The sequence below is a fragment of the Oncorhynchus gorbuscha genome, linkage group LG10, assembly GCF_021184085.1.
Source record: "Oncorhynchus gorbuscha isolate QuinsamMale2020 ecotype Even-year linkage group LG10, OgorEven_v1.0, whole genome shotgun sequence".
Lineage (NCBI taxonomy): Eukaryota > Metazoa > Chordata > Actinopteri > Salmoniformes > Salmonidae > Oncorhynchus > Oncorhynchus gorbuscha.
The window spans coordinates 15,232,122-15,256,626 of NC_060182.1; the positions used below are offsets into that span (position 1 = coordinate 15,232,122).

Below are 24,505 nucleotides of genomic sequence, written 5' to 3' on the forward strand. Positions count from 1 at the left end.
CAGGTTCATCTCTCTATAGGCGATGGCTTTGTTATGGAAGGTTTGGGAATCACTTCCTTTTGATTATTAGCGGGTATTGGCCTAATTCTGCTCTTCATGCATTATTTGGTGTTTTACATTGTTCATGGAGGATATTTTTGCAGAATCCTGCATGCAGTTTCAATTTGGTGTTTGTCCCATTTAGTGGATTCTTGGTTGGTGAGCGGACGCCAGACCTCACAAATTGTATAAGTCTCGTGCCGAATACAACCAGTGTAGACCTTACAGTGTAATGCTTACTTACGAGCCCCTAACCAACAATGCAGTTTCTTTTTAAATACGGAAAGAATAAGAAATAAAAGTAACAAGTAATTAAAGAGCAGCAGTAAAATAACCAATATTAACAATCATTTTGCTCTTTATTTAACCATCTTACATATAAAACCTTATTTGTCCATCAAAAATTGTGAATAACTCACCACAGGTTAATGAGAAGGGTGTGCTTGAAAGGATGCACGTAACTCTGCAATGTTGGGTTGTATTGGAGAGAGTCTCGTTCTTAAATCATTTTCCACACACAGACTGTGCCTGTATTTAATTTTCATGCTAGTAAAGGCCGAGAATCCACTCTCACATAGGTACGTGGTTGCAAAGGGCATCAGTGTTTTAACAGTGCGATTTGCCAAGGCAGGATACTGTGAGCGCAGCCCAATCTAGAAATCTGGCAGTGGCTTCTGATTAAATTGGTAAATCCACGGTAAGTGGACTGAAAGCAGGGCATGAAAGGGATAATGAATCCAGTTATTTGTGTCATCTGTTTAGGGAAAGTACCTGTGTAATTGTGCACACAACTCACTCAGGTGCTTCGCTATATTGCATTTGACATTGTCTGTAAGCTTGAGTTCATTTGCACACAAAAAATCATACAATGATGGAAAGACCTGTGTGTTGTCCTTGTTAATGCAAAGACCTGTGTGTTGTCCTTGTTAATGCAAAGACCTGTGTGTTGTCCTTGTTAATGCAGACAGAGAAGAGCTCCAACTTCTTAATCATAGCCTCAATTTTGTCCCACACATTGAATATAGTTGCAGAGAGTCCTTGATTCAGATCCTTCTGGTGATTTAAAAACATCACCCAGATAGGCCAGTCGTATGAGAAACTCGCCATCTTGCAAGCAGTCAGACAAGTGAAAATGATGGTCTGTAAAGAACTTTAAGCTCGTCTCTCAATTTAAAAAAATGTGTCAATACTTTTCTCCTTGATAACTAGCGCACTTCTGTATGTTGTAAAAGCGTTACATGGTCGCTGCCCATATCATTGCATAGTGCAGAAAATACAGGAGAGTTCAGTGGCCTTGCTTTAACAAAGTTAACCATTTTCACTGTAGTGTCCAAAATGTCTTTGAAGCTGTCAGGCTTTCCTTTGGCAGCAAGAGCCTCTCAGTGGATGCTGCAGTGTACCCAAGTGGCGTTGGGTGCAACTGCTGGCACGCGCGTTACCACTGCACTATGTCTCCTGGTCATGGCTTTTGCGCCATCAGTACAGACACCAACATGAGCAGCAGCTCCGTTTGGCTTCATACGGACTGTTAGTGTAATTGGGGGATTGTCAGGAGGGATTTGGGGGGGGGGTCTGTTGGGTTGGTGGGTCCTGTGTTCTCTGTCCCATTGAGGTTGTGGTTCACCCCCCTCCTCTGCCCACTGCCCCCTTCAACCCCACCATCCTTCACCCCCCTCTGCCCCTTCTCCCCCACTAGGTATGTATGTATGGATGGAAAGGATGATTTACAAGTAAAAACAGAGTCGTAATGCGTTCTTATAGCAGTGTTTTCCACACGCGAGCTGTCCAGAGCAAAAGAAGGGCTCACCAATCTACTCGCTGAGCTTATTTATTTTAGGAAAAGTGATATACAAAAGTAAACGTTCAATAGTGAACACTAGCAATATCTGGACCCCTACAAATCTGACAATCTGGACCCTCTCTTTCTAAAATTATCATCCAAAATTGTTGCAACCCCTATTACTAGCTTGTTCAACCTCTCTTTCGTATCGTCTGAGATCCTCAAAGATTGGAAATCTGCCGCAGTCATCTCCCTCCTCAAAGGGGGAGACACTCTAGACCCAAACTGCTACAGACCTATATCTATCCTACCCTGCCCTGCCCTGCCCTGCCTCTAGACCCAAACTGCTACAGACCTATATCTATCCTACCCTGCCCTGCCCTGCCTCTAGACCCAAACTGTTACAGACCTATATCTATCCTACCCTGCCCTGCCCTGCCCTGCCTCTAGACCCAAACTGTTACAGACCTGTATCTATCCTACCCTGCCCTGCCCTGCCTCTAGACCCAAACTGCTACAGACCTATATCTATCCTACCCTGCCCTGCCCTGCCTCTAGACCCAAACTGCTACAGACCTATATCTATCCTACCCTGCCTTTCTAAGGTCTTCGAAGGTCTTCGAAAGCCAAGACCATTTCAAATCCCACCGTACCTTCTCTGCTATGCAATCTGGTTTCCGAGCTGGTGATGGGTACACCTCAGCCACGCTCAAGGTCCTAAACGATATAATAACCGCCATCGATAAGCGACAATACTATGCAGCTGTATTCATCGACCTGGCCAAGGCTTTCGACTCTGTCAATCACCATATTCTTATTGGCAGACTCAACAACCTTGGTTTCTCAAATGATGGCCTTGCTTGGTTCACCAACTACTTTTCAGACAGAGTTCAGTGTGTCAAATCGGAGGGCCTGTTTTCCGGATTTCTGGCAATCTCTATGGGGTTACCACAGGGTTCAATTCTCGGGCCGACTGTCTTCTCTGTATACATTCTCTCTACTACCGCATGGAAAGTGGTACCGGAGTGCCAAGTTTAGGACACAATCTTTATTATGATATTTTGTTATATTACTAAATTATGTTTTCTATGAACTTAACTTTCCACCTTCTCCTCTACTGTCCCGTCGATGTGGATAGGGGGGGTACTCTCTCTGCTGTTTCCTGAAGTCCACGATCATCTCCTTTTTTGTTGACGTTGAGTGAGAGGTTGTTTTCCTGACACCACACTCAGAGTGCCCTCTTGTCGTTGTTGGTAATCAAGCTCACTACTGTTGTCTGTAAACTTGATAATTGAGTTGGCGGCGTGCATGGCCACGCAGTCATTGGTGAACAGGGAGTACAGGAGGGGGCTGAGCACGCACCCTTGTGGGGCCCCAGTGTTGAGAATCAGCGAAGTGGAGATATTGTTTCCTACCTTCACCACCTGGGGGCGGCCAGTCAGGAAGTCAAGGACCCAGTTGCGCAGAGCGGGGTTGAGACCCAGGGCCTCAAGCTTAATGATGAGCTTGGAGGGTACTATCGTGTTGATTGCTGAGCTGTAATCAATGAGCAGCATTCTTACGTAGGTATTCCTCTTGTCCAGATGGGATAGGGCATTGTGATGGCGATTGCATCGTCTGTGGACTTGTTGGGGCGGTATGCAAACTGAAGTAGGTCTAGGGTGGCAGGTAAGGTGGAGGTGACATGATCCTAGGGGGGCAACAGTGAGCGCTGTTACCTTCAAGTAGGTTTTGATTTTTCTAAGGCATTGTGGATGGGGATGGCGGATGGGCATAAGCATATGCCTCTGATAGACTTTGAAATTTGACATTTGAGAAACATGGATGAACATCTAATTCTGATGTGAGACTGTGAGAGCTTGTAGAGTGGAGAGCCTCATTCGGGTCCAAATATGATAATTAGGGCCCTCACGGATTCCAGGCATTGAAATGGAATTCAACAACATTAAAATGTATTGATCTTTGTAGGGAATCTACTAAAAGTACTGTGTGGCTAAGTTGGTGCTGCTTTAAAGCAGTATCCAAATGTATATTGGCAGCAACCATGTAATGCTTTTACAACATACAGAAGTGTGCTAGTTATCAAGGAGCAAAATAATTTAAACATGGTTTAGAATTGAGAGACGAGCTTAAAGTTTTCTTTACTGATCATCATTTTCACTTGTCTGACTGCTTGCATGATGACGAGTTTTTCAAACGACTGGCCTATCTGGGTGATGTTTTTTCTCGCCTGAATGACCTGAATTTAGGATTACAGGGTCTCTCCACAACTATATTCAATGTGCAGGACAAAATTGAGGCTATGATTTAAGAATTTGAAGCTCTTCTCTGTCTGCATTAACAAGGACAACACACAGGTCTTTCCATCATTGTATGATTTTTTTTGTGTGTAAAATAAACTCAAGCTTACGGACAATGTCAAATGTGATATAGCGAAGCACCTGAGTGAGTTGGGTGCGCAATTATGCAGGTACTTTCCCTAAACAGATGACACAAACAACTGGATTCATTATCCCTAGAACGCCATCATCCCGGAGTCGCCTCTTCACTGTTGACGTTGAGACCGGTGTTTTGAGGGTACTATTTAATGAAGCTGCCAGTTGAGGACTTTTGAGGCGTCTGTTTCTCAAACTAGACACTAATGTACTTGTCCTCTTGCTCAGTTATGCACCAGGGCCGCCCACTCCTCTTTCTATTCTGGTTAGCGCCAGTTTGCGCTGTTCTGTGAAGGGAGTAGTACACAGCGTTGTACGAGATCTTCAGTTTCTTGGAAATTTCTCATATGGAATAGCCTTAATTTCTCAGAATAACAATAGACTGACGAATTTCGGAAGAAAGGTCTTTGTTTCTGGCCATTTTGAGCCTGTAATCGAACCCACAAATGCTGATGCTCCAGATACTCAAACTAGTCTAAAGAAGGCCAGTTTTATTGCTTCTTTAATTAGCACAACAGTTTTCAGCTGTGCTAACATAATTGCAAAAGGGTTTTATAATGATCAATTCGTCTTTTAAAATGATAAACTTGGATTAGCTAACACAACGTGCCATTGGAACACAGGAGTATTGGTTGCTGATAATGGGCCTCTGTACGCCTATGTAGATATTCCATTAAAAATCAACTGTTTCCAGCTACAATAGTCATTTACAACATTAACAATGTCTACACTGCATTTCTGATCACTTTGATGTTATTTTAATAGACAAAAAAGGTGCTTTCAAAAACAATTATTTCTAAGTTACCCCAAACTTTTCAACGGTAGTGTATGTGAGAGTGGATTCTCGGCCCTCACTTGCATGAAACTAAATACAGGCACAGACTGTGTGTGGAAAATGATTTAAGACTGAGACATTTACATTTACATTTAAGTCATTTAGCAGACGCTCTTATCCAGAGCGACTTACAAATTGGTGCAGTCACCTTCTGACATCGAGTGGAACTGTCACTTTACAATAGTGCATCTAAATCTTAAAGGGGGGGGGGTGTGAGAGGGATTACTTATCCTATCCTAGGTATTCCTTAAAGAGGTGGGGTTTCAGGTGTCTCCGGAAGGTGGTGATTGACTCCGCTGTCCTGGCGTCGTGAGGGAGTTTGTTCCACCATTGGGGGGCCAGAGCAGCGAACAGTTTTGACTGGGCTGAGCGGGAGCTGTACTTCACCCACACCATAGTGTTTCATCTGTAGGTGCTACCAAGCAAACACTAATGTCATGAAGTTTTATTGCTTGCTCTGTAATATGAGTAGTAATTTGGTTTCAATCACATATTTACATTAATTTATTAATATAGAAAAATAAAACATTAAGACATTTTTGATTTGGCATTTAAAAAATATATATATTTGAACATGATATACTCTACAGGCATATCAAACTTCCAGATGGGATCTCTGCTACTCCTAGAGTCATGATCCAATTTGTAAGCATTACCAAAAGTGAACGTGAAAATATATTCAAAATGGTCGCCTTCTGTTGGTGATATGCAGGATACAAGTAAAAGGAGGGCTGTGATTGGTGACATTGCCAACTACGCCAATTTCTCTGTATAAAATGGACCATAACTTTAAAACTAGCAGAGATCCCACTCTGGAACGTTGATATGCCTGTAGAGCATATCATGTTCCAGAATATATTGAAACATTTGCCAAATCAAAAATTTTATATTTTCAATAAACTCTAAAAAAAATACATTTTAAAATCAAACTCTTCATATTGCAGAACAAGTGGTAAAGCTTCATATGGCAATTTCTGCTTTGTAGCACCTACAGATTAAGCACTATGGAGTCTTTAAGGAGACACTCTCCAATACAACCCAACATTGCAGAGTTATGTGCATCCTTTCAAGCACACCCTTCTCATTAACCTGTGGTAAGTTTTTCACAATTTTCAATGAACAAATTAGGTTTTATATGTAAGATTGTAAAATAAAGAGCAAAATGGATTATTATCTGTACCCAGGTCCTATAAGAGCTCTTTTTCACTTCCCACGAGCCGGGTTGTGACAAACTCGCTCTCATTCTTATGTTTAATAAATGTATCATATTGTGTGTGTGTGTGTGGCAGGCTTACAATGATGGCAAAAAACAACATTTGACCCTGGTGCAAAAGAGGGGGACTATGAAAAGTTTGGGAACCACTGGCCTAGAGTAACATAAACGAATGAACATGCTTTCATGTTCTTTGAAATAATTGTTTTTTAGTTTTCTAATGTTACTTCCGACTTTTATAAACACAACCAAATTATTATTCTTCACATAGGAAATATGAAATGGATTTATTACACTGTTAGAATGTTGATGTCTCATTTGACTGGAAGTGTTGGAAATTGGCTTTTGGCCTACTTCGTAGACTTTGTAGAATTATACAAAACATGTCCTTTACTCTATATAAACAAATGTTTTTTTGTTATATTTTTACATGGGTATATTTCCACTAATATTTCTTCATGCAATTCATGCTTTACAATTGTTTATGCAATATTTGTCAAGGCTTGGTGTTTGTTTGTGCACCTTGCAGGTTGATATGCATCTGAAGGGTATGCTAAATGTGACACCCGGCAACATTCTCAACATTCTCTAGCTGGTATTTATAGGCTGAAAGGTCAGGTGGTTCTAGTGTTGATTTGATTTTCAAGATCATGTGGGCTATGGCTGAGGACAGGAACAAGTACAAGAAGTCCCGCTATGACCTCCGCAGATTCATCAAACGAGCAAAAGGACAATCTAGGAGTAAGGTGGAATCATATTACAAAGGCTTTGACGCCCACCGTATGTGGCAGGGGCTACAGTCCATTACGGAATGCAAAGGATTCCGTGATCTTCCAAACGATGCCTCCCTACCAGACGAGCTCAATGCATTTTATGCACGCCTGAACAGTAACAACATCGTGCTGGGTTTGAGGGCTGCCACCGACCCAGAGGACTGGGTGATCTCGCTCTCCGAGACCGACATGAGTAAGGTCTTTAATAAGCTCAACACCTGGCAGGCCGCTGGGCCCGACGGTATTCCAGGGCTCGTTCTCAGAGTATGCACAGAACAGCTGACAGGCATATTCATGGTAATTTTCTCCTTGTCCCAGTCTGTAATGACCACCATCATTCCTGTCCCCAATAACTCTAAGGCTTCATGCCACAATAACTACCCGCCTGTAGCACTCACATCTGTAATCATGAAGTGCTTTGAGAAGCTGTTTATGGCACACATCAACTTCATCATCCCAGACATCCTAGACCCACTCAAACTTGCATACCGCCCCAACAGATCCATAGACGACTCAATCTCAATTGCACTCCACACTGCCCTCACCCACCTAGATAAGAGGAATACCAATGTGAGAATGCTGTTCATTCACTACAGCTCCACATTGAACACCATTGTCTCCTCCAAGCTCATCAACAAGTTTAGAACCCTGGGACTGAACACCTCTCTTTGCAACTGGATCCTGGACTTCCTGACGGGCTGACCGCCATGCTGACCCTCAATACGGGGGCCCAACAGGGATGTGTGCTTAGTCCCCTTCTGTACTCCTTGTTCACCCACGACTGCGTGGTGATGGACAATACCAACAACATCGCCAAGTGTGCTGACGACACGACAGTGGTAGGTCTGATCACCGGCGACGATGAACCCCTTCCACATCAACAGGGTTGTAATACAAAGGGTCGAGGACACTCACAGGGCCATACACACTCATGCACACTGACACTCCAACACACACACATAATATGCACATACATTCATATTGACTCTATACACACGCACAGCCACTCACTTACAATCATCATATAGCCTATGCTGCTGCTACTCTGTTTCTCCTATATCCTGATCACCTCACTCCTATACATATTTACCTTTTACAGGGCATTTGGAAAGTATTCAGACCCATGGACTTTTTCCACATTTTGTTACGTTACAGTCTTATTCTAAAATGGATTAAATAAAATGTAAATCCTTGTCAATATACACACAATACCCCATGATGACAAAGCGAAAACAGTTTTTCAGAATTGTTGCTAATTTATAAAAACTAAAAAACGTATTTACGTAATTATTGAGACCCATAGCGACGAGACTCGAAATTGAGCTCAGATGCATCCTGTTTCCATTGATCATCTTGATGTTTCTACAACTTGATTGGAGTCCACCTGTGGTAAATTAAATTGATTGGACATGATTTGGAAAGGCACACATCTGTCTATATAAGGTCTCACAGTTGACAGTGCATGTCAGAGGTCAAAGGAATTGTCCGTAGAGCTCCGAGACAGGATTGTGTCGAGGCACAGATCTGAGGAAGGGTACCAAAAAATGTCTGCAGCATTGAAGATCCCCAAGAACAGAGTGGCCTCCATCATTCTTAAAGGGAAGATGTTTGGAACCACCAAGACTTCCTAGAGCTGGCCGCCTGGCCAAACTGAGCCATCGGGGGAGAAGGGCCATGTTCAGGGAGATGACCAAGAAGCCGATGGTAACTCTGTCAGAGCTCCAGAGTTCCTCTGTGGAGATGGGAGGACCTTCAAGAAGGACAACCATCTCTGCAGCACCACCAATCAGGCCTTTATGGTAGAGTGGCCAGACGGAAGCCACTCCTCAGTAAAAGGCACATGACAGTCCGCTTGGAGTTTGCCAAAAGGCACCTAAAGTACTCTCATACCATGAAAAGAAGATTCATCTGCCTGATGAAATCAAGATTGAACTCTTTGCCCTGAATGCCAAGCTTCATGTCTGGAGGAAACCTGGCACCATCCCTACAGTAAATCATGGTGCTGACAGCATCATGCTGTGGGGATGTTTTTCAGCGGCAGTTACCAAGAGACTAGTCAGGATCGAGGCAAAGATGAACGGATCAAAGCACAAAGCTCCTTGATGAAAACCTGCTACAGAGCGCTCAGGACCTCAGACTGGGGTGAAGGTTCACCTTCCAACAGGACAACGAGGACAACAAGTCTCTGGGTGTCCTTGAGTGGCCCAGCTAGAGCCCGGACTTGAACCCAATCAAACATCTCTGGGGAGACCTGAAAATAGCTATGCAGCGACGCTCTCCATCCAACCTTACAGAGCTTGAGAGAATCTGCAGAGAAGAATGGGAGAAACTCCCCAAATACAGGTGTGCCAAGCTTGTAGCATCATACCCAAGAAGACTTGAGGCTGTAATCACTGCCAAAGGTGCTTCAACAAAACCAACATTATAAGCAGCCAGCTAGCTTCATCTGACTTAACCTGGTCAGGTCAAGCCATAGCATATGTGTAGTGAAGTTAGCCACAATAAGGATTAGCCACAATAGTGGATTTTGCGGTTTGCCTTTTTAAAAGAAAAGTCCCTCTTTGAAAGTGATGCAGAAGGTTACAATTGGTGAAATCGTGCCATATTTTGACTTGATAATGTTAAACATGGTTGGAGTGTTGGAATGTGGACCAATGAAATGGGGTATCAGTCTACTCGGTGACACCCAGAGAACACAACTGTGAAGAGTTTGCGGAAATATTAGCGTCGTAGCTCCTATTGCGGGACTTAGACTGTGGGAAATCACCTCCCCAGTCACCCTATTGTGCATATTGACGTTCATATTGCACTGTACAGCCTTACCTAAAGATTGGGGATCAATGAAATGGGATATCAGCCTACTCAGTACCCAAGTGCTTTTTTCCCCCAAGTCCTCCTCAAGAGTTATCAGGCTCCAAAACATCCACTTTGTACAGCTTTTCCTCTGGAATAGTGTTCAATTCACATAGTAGGTTGACTGGTACAATAAATGTGGCTCAATTCAGTTGTTTCAGAGTCCCGCAATAAGAGCAACGACGCTAATGTTCTCTGGCTGTCACTGAGTAGACTGATACCCCATGTCATTGATCCACAATCTATAGGTAAGGCTGTACAGTGAAATAAGTATGTCCCCAATGAAATTCTAAAGTCTAATACATTCAATGTGATTTCAACAGATCTTTGTGAAATTAACAAAGTATTGTCTTTTGTTGATTTTATATAAGAACATTCCAACCTCGTTTCGCATGATCTGTTGTTCCAGTATGGCATGATTTCACTCTATGTATTATTTGCATGACTTTCATTTTGAAGGCAAACCTCAAATTCCACTATTGTGGCTAATCCTTATTGTGGCTAGCTATGGTCGGACCCACATCGACCACCATTAATCAAATAAAAACTGTCTTATAAATATATGGGTATTATAGATGACGACACTTAACCTAGCTGGCTAACTACCGAGCTATGTCGTTTTGCTATGTTTTTGGGGAAGAACATTGTGTGCATCCATCAGCTAGCTAGCTTTTTAACGACCAGCACTGTCCAGAGCTTGGGGAGGTGTGTCTGTGCTCCTCTGGCAGCGGCACGGGCACCAGACAAAAACCTTTTTACCAGCATCATAGCATACGTATGGGTGAATCGTTGTGACATGGAATACGAGTTATAGTGTCATCAATGTGTAATAACTATGTAAAAATGTATGAGCGTGTTAAATTATTATGTGACGTACAGTCATATTCGGGTCAAGCTTATTTTACATGTCAGATAGTGTTAATAGACGTGTATATTTCTTGACACTCAAAGACTCAAGGCGTTCCATACCCGACAGAGCTGTGGGGGCTGAACCATATACTCTGGCACATGGATCTATCTAGTAATACCTGTTATTCATGGTCCTCCCGGATCAGCCTTTAGTATTTTACACAAACAAATGATTGAAATGATCCACATATTTTTAGAGGTCATTCAGATACTTTGACTAATAGTTCAATGAACACAGGCATGCGCTCACACACATGCATTCTCTCTCTCTCTCACACACACACACACACACACACACACACACACACACACACACACACACACACACACACACACACACACACACACACACACACACACACACACACACACACACACACACACACACACACACACACATACATACATACATACATACATACATACATACATACATACATACATACATACATACATACATACATACATACATACATACATACATGATCAGATGAGACGTGGAGTCTGTAGGGAAACTCCGAGGTGTGGTTACATCACTGTTCTCTCTAGTGGGACATTACCCTGTTGGCACGTCCACACAGTTTACAAGACATGGATCTCTGGTGGCTGATCAAGCAAGCATGAGTATCTAAGTCAGAGAGTCCCTGGAGTGTGTGTGGATATGTGTGTGTTTTGTAACTGTGTTGGCCCAGAGAGCGTGTGAATACCATCTTCTGATGTCCCAGAGTTCTTTCCGGCAGCTGAGAATTCTAGAACTGTGACCCAACTGGAAGAACAGTGGCCCTCAGAGAGCGAGAGAGTGCTAGTGGTTGATATAATGCCACAGGGTTGAATAACTCTTACGTATCAGGTTGAAGCTTCACAAAAAAAAATTTCAGGGGTGTGTGTGTGTGCCAGGGGTTTGGGGGTTGAGTGTGTGTGTGCCAGGGGGTTTGGGGGTTGAGTGTGTGTGTGCCAGGGGTTTGGGGGTTGAGTGTGTGTGTGCCAGGGGTTTGGGGTTGCGTGTGTGTGTGCCAGGGGTTTGGGGTTGAGTGTGTGTGTGCCAGGGGTTGGGGGTTGAGTCTGTGTGTGCCAGGGGTTTTGGGGTTGAGTGTGTGTGTTTGCCAAGGGTTTTGATGGTTGAGTGTGTGTGTGTGCCAGGGGTTTTGATGGTTGAGTGTGTGCGTGTGCCAGGGGTTTTGATGGTTGAGTGTGTGTGTGTGCCAGGGGTTTTGGGGGTTGAGTGTGTGTGTGTGCCAGGGGTTTTGGGGTTGAGTGTGTGTGTGTGTGTGTGTGTGCCAGGGGTTTTGGGGGTTGAGTGTGTGTGTGTGTGCCAGGGGTTTTGGGGGTTGAGTGTGTGTGTGTGTGCCAGGGGTTTTGATGGTTGAGTGTGTGTGTGTGCCAGGGGTTTTGGGGGTTGAGTGTGTGTGTGCCAGGGGGTTTGCGGGTTGAGTGTGTGCCAGGGGGTTGGGGTTGTGTTGTGGTGTGTGTGTGTGTGTGTGTGTGTGTGTGTGTGTGTGTGTGTGTGTGTGTGCCAGGGGGTTTGGGGGTTGAGTGTGTGTGTGTGTGTGAGATTAAGTGAACAGTGTGTGAACATTGCAGCCTCTGCCTGCAGTCACCCTTCACCCCTAAACCCCAAGTATCACCTCTACCCAGGGACTTTACTTCTGTGTTTGCAAACTTGTGAATTGTGTGTTTGTCAGTGTTTGCCTGTCTTCCTTAACGAGGCAAATTAAGTTTGAGCGAGATAAGGAAGAGTGAATGAATGAAGTGTTGGCCGGGGATTTAACTAGTGAGGAATCTCTTGTTGCTGGGACCAAACCCTGGACAGACGAACAACAGGGACAAACAAAGTATCACCATGGTTACACCTGGATCATGGTAAGGCTGGGAATTTCCAGGGAGCTCAAGATACGATATTATCACGATACTTAGGTGCCGATACAATATGTATTGCGATTCTCACGATGCTATATGTATTGAGATTCTCACGATGCTATATGTATTGAGATTCGATACTGTGATTTTATTGCAATTCGCTGTTTCAAACAAATTGCTCTCTATATGTCTGTTGCAGAGGGACAAGAGAGCCATGAGAAAATGAGTTTTGATTAGTCCTTGAAATAAGTGCTGAAAACAAATTGGCTCTCTGTTTAAAAATAAGATGAATAACAAGCTATGAAGGAAACATACTGGAGTTTTGGTGCATGTGTAGCCAACTAGCGCAAAAATAATATTGCAATATTGTCAAAAATAATATCCCAATATGTAACTCAATTTTTTTTTCACCCATCACTAGCTCACAGTATGTGATTTTTAGCCTATGCTAAAAACCAGATAGAAAGACTACTCTATAAACCAGACAGAAGAAAGACTACTCTATAAACCAGACAGAAGAAAGACTACTCTATAAACCAGACAGAAGAAAGACTACTCTATAAACCAGACAGAAGAAAGACTACTCTATAAACCAGACAGAAGAAAGACTACTCTATAAACCAGACAGAAGAAAGACTACTCTATAAACCAGACAGAAGAAAGACTACTCTATAAACCAGACAGAAGAAAGACTACTCTATAAACCAGACAGAAGAAAGACTACTCTATAAACCAGACAGAAGACTACTCTATAAACCAGACAGAAGAAAGACTATATAAACCAAATAGAAGAAAGACTACTCTATAAACCAGACAGAAGAAAGACTACTCTATAAACCAGACAGAAGAAAGACTACTCTATAAACCAGACAGAAGAAAGACTACTCTATAAACCAGACAGAAGAAAGACTACTCTATAAACCAGACAGAAGAAAGACTACTCTATAAACCAGACAGAAGAAAGACTACTCTATAAACCAGACAGAAGAAAGACTACTCTATAGACCAGACAGAAGAAAGACTACTCTATAAACCAGACAGAAGAAAGACTACTCTATAGACCAGAAGAAAAGAGGTTGCCAACGTTACCCAGTGACACTGTGTTCATTGATTTTTCTGAGCATCATCATATTGACTGAATGAATTTTGTTTGTGCAGATGTGCGTCACCTAGCAATGTCTAGCATTGTATCGTTTGTGTGTGTGCCTGTGCCATTAACATTCTTAAGTGTGTCTGTCTGTGTGGTGTGTTTGTAGCTCGGAGGTGTGTGTAACCGTAATGAAGTCTAACGCTGTGTGTGTCTGGTGTTGCGTGTTCTCAGGTGGCCATCAAGTCGATTCGTAAGGAGAGCATCACTGATGATCTGGACAGAGTTCATATCCAGAGAGAGATAGAAATCACCTCCGCCCTCAAACACCCCTACATCATACGCTTCCACGAGGGTGAGAATACACACACACACACACACACACACACACACACACACACACACACACACACACACACACACACACACACACACACACACACACACACACACACACACACACACACACACACACACACTGAAAGGAAAACATGCATACGTGCACACACAATGTAACCTTTCTCTGTGCTCTCCCTGTCCTGTGTAGTGTTTGAGAGTCGTGATAAGATAGTGATAGTGATGGAGTACGCCAGCAGAGGGGAGTTGTATGACTACGTCAATGAGAGGAGGAGACTGGTGGAGACAGAGGCCAGAGACCTCTTCAGACAAATCACCTCCGCCGTGCACTACTGCCACACGGTAAACACACACTTGCATGCTGCACAGGCTCACACAGAAATGCATGAGCGTTCGCACGCACACGCAATCATTGTATTTCAATTAGCATAATGTGGTAAATAATGTGATGAATCCTATATCCGCGTGTGCTGCAGTTTCTCTTTTCGGTGGTGACGGGGGGAATACTTTATACAGTTACAGTGCCTTAATTAAGAAAGTATTCAGGCCCCTTTACTTTTTCCACATTTTGTTACAAAGTATGATTCAAATTAAAATGTCCGTTTTTTTTTCAACGATCTACACAAAATACGCTGTCAAGGTCGAAGATTATAATTATTTATAATGTAAAATAAAACACACTAATATATCTTGTGTGGTCCTTCTGTAGCTCAGTTGGTAGAGCATGGCGCTTGTAACGCCAGGGTAGTGGGTTCGATCCCCGGGACCACCCATACGTAGAATGTATGCACACATGACTGTAAGTCGCTTTGGATAAAAGCGTCTGCTAAATGGAATATATTGTTATTATTATATTATATTATATCTTGATTAACTATTGGCTAATTATTCAACCCAGAGTCAATACATGTTAGAATCACCTTTAGCAGCAATTACGGCTGTCTTTCTGGGTAAGTCTCTTCGAGCTCTGCACACCTGGACTGCACAATATTTACCCATTTTATTATTTTTAAAACTCTTCAAGCTCTGTCAAGCTGGTTGTTAATCATTGCTAGTCAGTAGTGGTGCAACGGATCACAAAACTCACGGTTCCAAAAATACCGATTTCCGATTGTTATGACAACTTGAAATCGGCCCGAATTAATCGGCCATTCCGATTTAATCGGTCGACCTCTACAGGGATGTTATTGGTTGATGACATACGCCGCACGTTATATAATGGCATACAAGACAAGTGGACCGGCACATTAAGAGACAAGCTGCTGTTGCCTAGCGGGTTCTTTTGATTGGTTGGAGGAACAAATTCAGTGTACTAATATAAAACGGTACTACGTACTACGTATTCTAAAATGTTGGTATCATAAGTATCATAACATTTTGGTACCGATATATATCTAATTAAATGTCTGATTGTTCAAATTTGTACCCATCTACCAATAGGTGCCCTTTTCAAGGTATTGGAAAACTTCCCTGAGATCAGCTTTAGGGAGCAGTAGTATGGTGGCCAGTAGTGGTTGCAATTGAGATCAGGTGTGCGGGCGGGTGATTTTAGCACATATTTATGGTTTAACGAGAGTTCACCCCATGTTGAGGCAGTGCTCAATGTTGGTTGCTATTAATCCACTTAGTGTAAAACGGAGCAACAGGCAAACATGGTACTGCTAAGCCACAGGAGGCTGGTGAGGGGAGGACGGCTCATAATAATGGCTGAAATAGAGTGAATGGAGTGATATTAAAACATTTGTAAACCATGTGTTTGATACCATTAATTCCGTTCCAGCCAATACAATGAGGTTGTCCTCCCCAGTTAAGGTGACACCAGCCACCTGTGAGCTAATCCCAAAAAATCCTGATCACTGCAGTTTCTCTTCTCAGGGTGTGAAATGAAGCAACAGGCAAACATTGCACAGCTAAACCCACAAAATCCTACTCCTAATACCAGAGGAAATTCTTGTGGGTCAAAGGAGAATTACAGTTGAAGTCAGACGTTTACATACACTTAGGTTGAAGTCATTAAACTTGTTTTTCAACCACTCCACAAATTTCTTGTTAACAAACTATAGTTTTGGCAAGTCAGTTAGGACATCTACTTTGTGCATGACACAAATAATTTTTCCAACAATTGTTTACAGACAGATTATTTCACTTAACTCACTGTATCACAATTCCAGAGGGTCAGAAGCTTACATACACTAAGTTGACTCTGCATTTAAACAGCTTGGAAAATTCCAGAAAATGATGTCATGGCTTTAGAAGCTTCTGATAGGCTAATTGACATAATTTGAGTCAATTGGAGGTGTACTGTGGATGTATTTCAAGGCCTACCTTCAAATTCAGTGCCTCTTTGCTTGACATCATGGAAAAATCAAAAGAAATCAGCCAAGACATCCACAAGTCTGGTTCATCCTTGGGAGCAATTCCCAAACGTCTGAAGGTACCACGTTCATCTATACAAACAATAGTACGCAAGTATAAACATCATGGGACCACGCCGACATACCGCTCAGGAAGGAGACACCTTCTGTCTCCTAGAGATGAACGTACTTTGGTGCGAAAAGTGCAAATCAATCCCAGAACAACAGCAAAGGACCTTGTGAAGATGCTGGAGGAAACCGGTACAAAAATATCTATATCCACATTAAAATTAGTCCTATATCGACATAACCTGAAAGGCCGCTCAGCAACGAAGAAGCCACTGCTCCAAAACCGCCATAAAAAAAGCCATACTACAGTTTGCAACTGCACATGGGGACAAAGATCGTACTTTTTGGATAAATGTCCTCTGGTCGGATGAAAGAAAAATAGAACTGTTTGGCCATAATGACCATTGAATGCTTTTGGAGGAAAAGGGGGAGGCTTGCAAGCCGAAGGACACCATCCCAACCGTGATGCATGGGGGTGGCAGCATCATGTTGTGGTTGTGCTTTGCTGCAGGAGGGACTGGTGCACTTCACAAAATAGGTTGCATCATGAGGCAGGAAAATTGTGGATATATTGAAGCAACATCTCAAGACCACAGTCAGGAAGTTAAAGCTTGGTCGCAAATGGGTCTTCCAAATGAACAATGACCCCAAGCATACTTCCAAAGTTGTGGCAAAATGGCTAAAGCACAACAAAGTCAAAGTATTTGAGTGGCCATCACAAAGCCCTGACCTCAATCCTATAGAACATTTGTGGGCAGAACTGAAAAAGCGTGTGCGAGCAAGGAGGCCTACACACCTGACTCAGTTACACCAGCTCTGTCAGGAGGAATGGGACAAAATTCACCCAACGTATTGTGGGAAGCTTGTGGAAGGCTACCTGAAACGTTTGACCCAAGTTTAACAATTTAAAGGCAATGCTACCAAATACTAATTGAGTGTATGTAAACTTCTGACCCACTGGGAATGTGATGAAAGAAATCAAATCTGAAATAAATCCTTCTCTACTATTATTCGGACATTTCACTTTCTTAGTTTATAGAATTGTGTCGTGGTAAAAGTTAAAAAGCTAAATTTCCTAGTTGGTGCAGAAATTGAGGAAATAGGAGACTTGGGAAATAGTGAATACCTTTTGGCAGAGTTTTGGGATAAAGCTCTTCAGTGGAATAAACCACATGCATGTGTGCACACCAGAGCTAGCTCATAGCTGATACTGCTTAACACCAGATAGCTACATTATGTTGGTCATTTTATTTGGAGTTATCCCCCAATCTCAAACCACTACATTTGAACGAAGAACAAAAAAGACCCCTCACTATTTTAGCTTTGGAGCTCGATGCTGCATCCTTTAGTCGTCTGACCTCAAATGGTGTTCTAAAATAGACATGAGTGTTCCGGAACGCGTGAATTATTTAGAATGCTTCTGAGGTATGCAGCTTTAGCAGGAAGTATTTAGGCTTCAGGGGAAAATGAACGTTTTTAAAAGACACACCACATAAACCTCTCTCTTTCCCTATTCATGTCTCAGTCTCTCTCTCCCCCCTCCTCTTTAACTTATTCGCTCTCTCACATTCACTCTTCGCCTGAATTGACCTCTGCTGTGCTATTCATATTTTCCTGTAGCAAACTCTTATATACCCCCTCTTTCTCTCTTCAATATCGTTATACTACATTAGTGAATTCATCTGTACATGTTGGGTTTGTTATAGAGCTGGATTGTTAATTGTGATAATACAATGAAAGACAGAAGGAGGGATAACTGAACAATCCAAAATAATTAAGGAAAGCTAATTGAAAGACAAACAGAAACAATAACTAAACAAAGCCCAGGCTAGGAATCGACTAACAAACACAGACAAGGTTTACACACACTGACTGTATACTGTTGATACTGTTCACCAGTACTGTATGCTCATGGATTAATCATTGAATCAAACACTCATATCATGAGAATGACCTTTCAATGTCAATTAGACAATTACATTTTCATCTCTCCTCTTTTAAGCTGTTCTTTTGTTCTCTTCATCTGTTCCCTATTTCTCTTGAATCTCTATACAGCAACTGCGTTACAAAATGGTTGATATCACACACAAAACACAAACACACACTGGACCTCCACTTATGTATTCAGGCCATGTTTGTGTAAATGTCATCTGCTCTCTAGTTCCTAAATCAACACAGCAGTGTCTTCCTAGAAAAACATCAAGGGGGTGAAGAATCTGTGCGTGTGTAAAGATCTGTGTGTAATAGTGGTACTTTACTTGATTGTCTCTTTCCGTCTCCTTCAGAATGGCGTGGTCCATCGAGATCTGAAGCTGGAGAACATTCTACTAGACCAGGACCTGAACGTCAAGGTGAGAACACACAAAGAATTTAAAAAGTAATTGGTTAAAATCAAACCCTCCTATTGGTATATTGAAAATGTGATTCTACAGATTTTCCCGCTTACGGTGCAGACCTTGTGCCTGTCATCCAGTGAGTGTAAAGGGTAATTATTTTAAAAGGATATGCCTGCATTGGCCGGGAATCGAACCCGGGCCTCCCGCGTGGCAGGCGAGAATTCTACCACTGAACCACCAATGCTGAGCTGCTATGACAGTTTATTCCAGGGCTCACAACACAGTGGGGGTGGCGTGAAGCAGAAAGGAGGAGTTGAAAATAGGAGAGAAAGACTGGAAGGGGTTTAAAGAAACATATAGGACAAAAATGTAGAGAAGTAGTTTGAAAATAGGTTGATATAGCTCATGCACTTAGATTTGTGTTTCTGGGTATTTTCAGGAGTTTAAATTCAAGTGTGTAGCGAGATCCTGCTTATACCCCAAAAGAGTCCACACATTGGCCGGGAATCAACCCGGGCCTCCCGAATGACAGACGAGAAGTTTACTACTGAACCACCAATGCTTTGATATATCATTCTATGGGACAGAGTATTTCTCTAACAGTCAGGGTGAAGTGAAACAAAATGTTGAATTAGTATTTAACTATTCGGCTCGAAGGACCATTAAAAACAGATGTCGTCTTTCATAAGCTTTTTGTTGTTGTTGCGTGATAGACCAGTTATAGGTAGTACAATGTATTTAGAGTGCCCGTCTCTTAATCACTTGTATTTTTTGCATGGCAGACTAGTTTTAGGTAGGTACAATGTGTAGTGTTTTTACATGGCCTAGTACCTAGAGCCTGTTTATGACAAGGATTTGAAAATAAACTTGAGCGATACCCGAGTGATCTAAAATAATTTTTCTAGAGGTTTATCCATAATTAATGAGTTTACAAATGTAATCCATATGAAAGGTTATCAGAAATGATGTAACATGTAGACTACCATGTAAAAATACACTACATGGCCACCATGTGCAATGCCAAGCATCAGCGTAAAGCTTGCCACCATTGGACTCTGACTCTGGCAGTCTGACGGACCATCTGTGTTTGGCAGATGCCAGGAGAATGCTACCTGCCTCAATACATAGTGCCAAATGTAAAGTTTGGTGCAGGAGGATTAATGGTCTAGGGCACTTTTTCATGGTTCGGGCTGGGCCCCTTAGTTCCATTGAAGGAAAACTTCTTTCTTTCTTTTTTTTTAACCCCTTTTTCTCCCCAATTGGTAGTTTGTCTTGTCCCATCGCTGCAACTCCTGTATGTGCTCCGCCTCATGGGTCTCCAGGTAGCGGCCGGCTGCGACACAGCCCGGTATCGAACCCGGATCTGTAGTGATGCCTCTAGCACTGCGATGCAGTGCCTTAGCCGGCCCTTTCCTGTTTCAGCATGACAATGCCCCCATGCACAAAGCGAGGTCCATACAGAAATGTTTTGTCAAGATGGGAGTGGAAGAACTTGACTGGTCTGCACAGAGCCCTGACCTCAACTCCATCGGATACCTTTGTGATGAAGAGGAACACCTAATGCCAGGCCTAATTGCCCAACATCACTAATGCTCTTATGGATGAATGGAAGCAAGTCCCTGCAGCAATGTTCCCACATCTAGAGGAATGCCTTCCCAGAAGAGTGGAGGCTGTTATGGCACCGACAGAGGGCGCCTCGCCTCGAGCTCCGATAAAACGTTGCAGATCTAATTTTCTCAATCCGTTTGTTTCCTGCATTACTACATACATTCAAGTAGAACTTTTGGAATACGAAACGCTAGATACTCACCGAATTCCCTGAGACAGCAGAACAATGGACTAGCTTCTTCTGCAAGGAGCCAAGCTGCTTGGGAGTCCTACCGTAGAGTACATCTACGGTCTTAGTGAGATTAAGACGCCAGGCGACCCATCCTCCATTACTGAGCATACTACTCGCCAATGTTCAATCATAAATGAACAAACTTCAGTAAGTCAGAGAGAGGATATTTTTCCAGAGGGACATCCGATCCTGCAACATACTCTGTTTTTCTGAAACTTGGCTTTCCTCTGACATCCAGACAGATTATATACAACCAGCGGGTTTTACAGTTTTTTGGAGGGGATAGGAAGTGGGCTCTCTGGCAAGAGCAAGGGTGGCGGGCTCTGCTTTATGACCATTAACTCATGGTGCCAAGGGGTAAACATACAAGGAACTTTATGCTCCGCCGACTTTTACCTTCCGGGAGAGTTTACTGGGATTATCGCCATGGCTGTGTACATCCCGCCCCATGCTGACCCCAAAAAGCTCTCAAAGATCTTCATTGGACCCTGAACAAACTGGAGACTGAATTCCCTGAGGCAGCATTCATTGCTGCAAGGACTTTAACAAAAGTCATTTGAGAACCGTGCTCCCAAATTATTACCAACACATCAACTGTCCAACTTGCATAAATTCTACTCTTGACCACTGCTCCACGCCTTTTCAACACGGGTATAAACACGGATATCCCGTCCTCCTTTCTGAAAATCTGACCATGACTCCGTCTTGCTTCTTCCCGCCTACAAATAAAGACTTGAGGGAAATTCCGGTGATCAGGTCTGTATAGCGTTGGTCTGACCAATCAGAATTCACAATGAATACGCCACCTCAGTCACAGGATTCAAACAAGACAGTTCAGACGTGACACGGGCAACCGAATGCACCATTGGGTGCACACTGCCTGCCCTACAGGACACCTACAATGCCAGGTGTTGCAGGAAGGCCAGGAAATTCACCAGGGACACCAGCCACCCAAGCCATGCCCTGTTCTCCCAGGTTCAGTCACTCAGACGCTGGCAGTACAGGAGCATCATGGAAAAACTGAAAGACTGGCAAATATTTTCAACCTTCAGATCATCAGGCTGCTGAATAGCCAACACTATTCAGCTACCTACCCCACCTCCCCTCTGCTACTCCCCCATGGACATTCCCACACACCTTTAACTCTCACTGACCTTACTTGCTACTCCCCCATGGACATTCCACCCCCTAACAGTGTTTACGCTGCCCCCACCCCAACGACATTCCTCCCTGTTGCAGTTGTTAATATGTATATTATTACTTTTTTGCTTTTATTTCTCTCAATGGTCATTCTGCTGCTCCCCCTGTGGTCATTCCCCCCACCCCTCAATGGTCATTCTGCTGCTCCCCCTGTGGTCATTCCCCCCACCCCCTCAATGGTAATTTTCAGTCTTTACTAGAGGTCGACCGATTAATCGGAATGGCCGATTTAATTCGGGACGATTTTCAAGTTTTCATAACAATTGGTAAAAGGCATTTTTGGACACCGATTATACTGCGCGGCAGGCTGACCACCTGTTACGCGAGTGCAGGCAGCGAGGAGCCATGGTAAGTTCTTAGCTAACATTAAACTCATCTTGTAAAAAACAAATCAATCATAACATAATCACTAGTAAACTACACATGGTTGATGATATTACTAGTTTAACTAGCTAGTCCTGCGTTGCATATAATCAATTCGGTGCCTGAAATTGTGTCTCTTCTCTTGCGTTCATGTCTAAGCAGAGTCGGAGTATATGCAGCAGTTTGGTTCGCCTGGCTTGTTGCGAACTGTGTGAAGACCATTTATTTCTTCCTAACAAAAACTGTAATTAATTTGCCAGAATTTTACATAATTATAGCATAACATTGAAGGTTGTGCAATGAACAGCAATATTTAGACTTAGGGTTGCCACCCGTTAGATAAAATACGGAACGGTTCCGTATTTCACTGAAAGAATAAACGTTTTGTTTTCGAAATGATCGTTTCTGGATTTGACCATATTAATGACCTGAGGCTCGTATTTCTGTGTGTTTATTATGTTATAATTAAGTCTATGATTTGATATTTCATAGAGCAGTCTGACTGAGCGGTGGTAGGCAGCAGCAGGCTCGTAAGCATTCATTCAAACCGTACATTCCTCCGTTTGCCAGCAGCTTTTCGCAATGCTTGAAGCACAGCGCTGTTTATGACTTACCAACTCCCGAGATTAGGCTGGCACTAGTCAAAGGTCTATGAAATACAAATGGTATAGTGAGAAATAGTCCTATAATAACTACAACCTAAAACTTCTTAACTGGGAATATTAAAGACTCGTTAGCTTTTTTACATGGCACATATTGCACTTTTACTTTCTTCTCCAACACTGTTTTTTGCATTATTTAAACCAAATTGAAGAGGTTTTATTATTTGAGACTAAATTGATTTTATTGATGTATTATATTAAGTTCAAATAAAAATGTTCATTATTCATTCAGTATTGTTGCAATTGTGATTATTACAAATATATATATATATCTCGGCCAATTAATCAGTATCGGCTTTTTTTGGTCCTCCAATAATCGGTCGACTTCTAGTCTTTGCTCTGCCTCCACCCCAAGGGACATTTATTAATTCATCACTGTATATAGTGCTACTTCTATATTGTATTTATTACAATTTTCATTATTTTATTTCACTAGCCCTGCATGTTGAAGCTCGAAGCCTAAGATTTTCACTGTACCCTTCAATGACACCTGAAACCCTGATAATGGAATTAGATTTTCAAGGAGTAGGTGTCCACATACATTTGAACATGTAGTGTATGTAAACAAATACATGGTACTTATTTTAAAAAATTAACCCCAAAATGATAGACCATGCATTGGCCGGGAATCGAACCCGGGCCTCCCGCGTGGCAGGCGAGAATTCTACCACTGAACCACCAATGCCTTAGTGGAGCAAAGCTCTCCCCGGGAGTGATATAACAGGTCAGATGAAGTGAACCAGAAGTTGATATATTTGGTATTCAGCTATCTGGATCGAAGGACCATTAACTGAGAGGCAGTAAAATGTAATTAGAGTGTTATTACATAGTACTTACAGCCTGTTTGCAACGAGGATGTGCAAATAAACTTATTTGAGATTCCAGACCGATCTAAAAGAATGATTCTAGAGGTTTAGCAATAATCCACTTGTTGACAAATGCAATCCAAAAGAAAAGTTAATCAGGTGAAATTTAAAGTACTTATTTCGGAGTAAATCCTACAATGCTTAACTTTTCCTACATTTGTTTACGTTACAGCCTCATTCTAAAAAGGATTAACCCATTTTTTCCCCTCATCAGTCTACACGCAATACCTTCATGTGTAAGGCTAAGATTTTCACTCTACCCTCCTATCACAGCTGCATGTGACTAGTAAAACCATCTGAATTAAAATCAGCAAAGGGGGACCAACTCCGTATTAATGCCTATGATTATGAGATGTTCGATGAGCAGGTGTCCACATACATTTGGCCATGTGTTGTAAATAATGGGTAGTTATTTAATATTGGAACACGGTTGGACTGAAATTTTAATCACTTATTTCTGTGAGTAGATCCTAAAATACTTTTGAAAAAGAGATACATGCATTGGCCGGGAATCGAACCCGGGCCTCCCGCGTGGCAGGCGAGAATTCTACCACTGAACCACCAATGCTTTGATAGAACAATATTTCGACCCTAATACTCATATAATAGGAAAGCACAAAGGGGAGGACGGAGCAGATGAGGATGAAGGCATGTGAAAAATGTAACGTAGTTGTTTT

General features: G+C 42.5%; 1 protein-coding gene and 3 non-coding genes across 4 annotated transcripts in view; 1 reads left to right on the forward strand and 3 right to left on the reverse strand.

Moving 5' to 3' along the window:
- LOC124045589 (NUAK family SNF1-like kinase 1) overlaps window positions 1-24,505 on the forward strand; it is a 53,259-nt gene that overhangs the window by 8,485 nt on the left and 20,269 nt on the right. The window contains exons 2-4 of the mRNA XM_046364980.1: window positions 14,016-14,136; window positions 14,329-14,480; window positions 18,847-18,912. Of these exons, the coding sequence (XP_046220936.1) occupies window positions 14,016-14,136; window positions 14,329-14,480; window positions 18,847-18,912 (339 nt within the window). The remainder of the gene's footprint in view (window positions 1-14,015; window positions 14,137-14,328; window positions 14,481-18,846; window positions 18,913-24,505) is intronic.
- On the reverse strand, window positions 19,071-19,141 carry trnag-gcc. The gene has a single exon. It is a non-coding gene; the product is annotated as a tRNA-Gly (tRNA).
- On the reverse strand, window positions 23,577-23,647 carry trnag-gcc. The gene has a single exon. It is a non-coding gene; the product is annotated as a tRNA-Gly (tRNA).
- On the reverse strand, window positions 24,326-24,396 carry trnag-gcc. Its single transcript has one exon. It is a non-coding gene; the product is annotated as a tRNA-Gly (tRNA).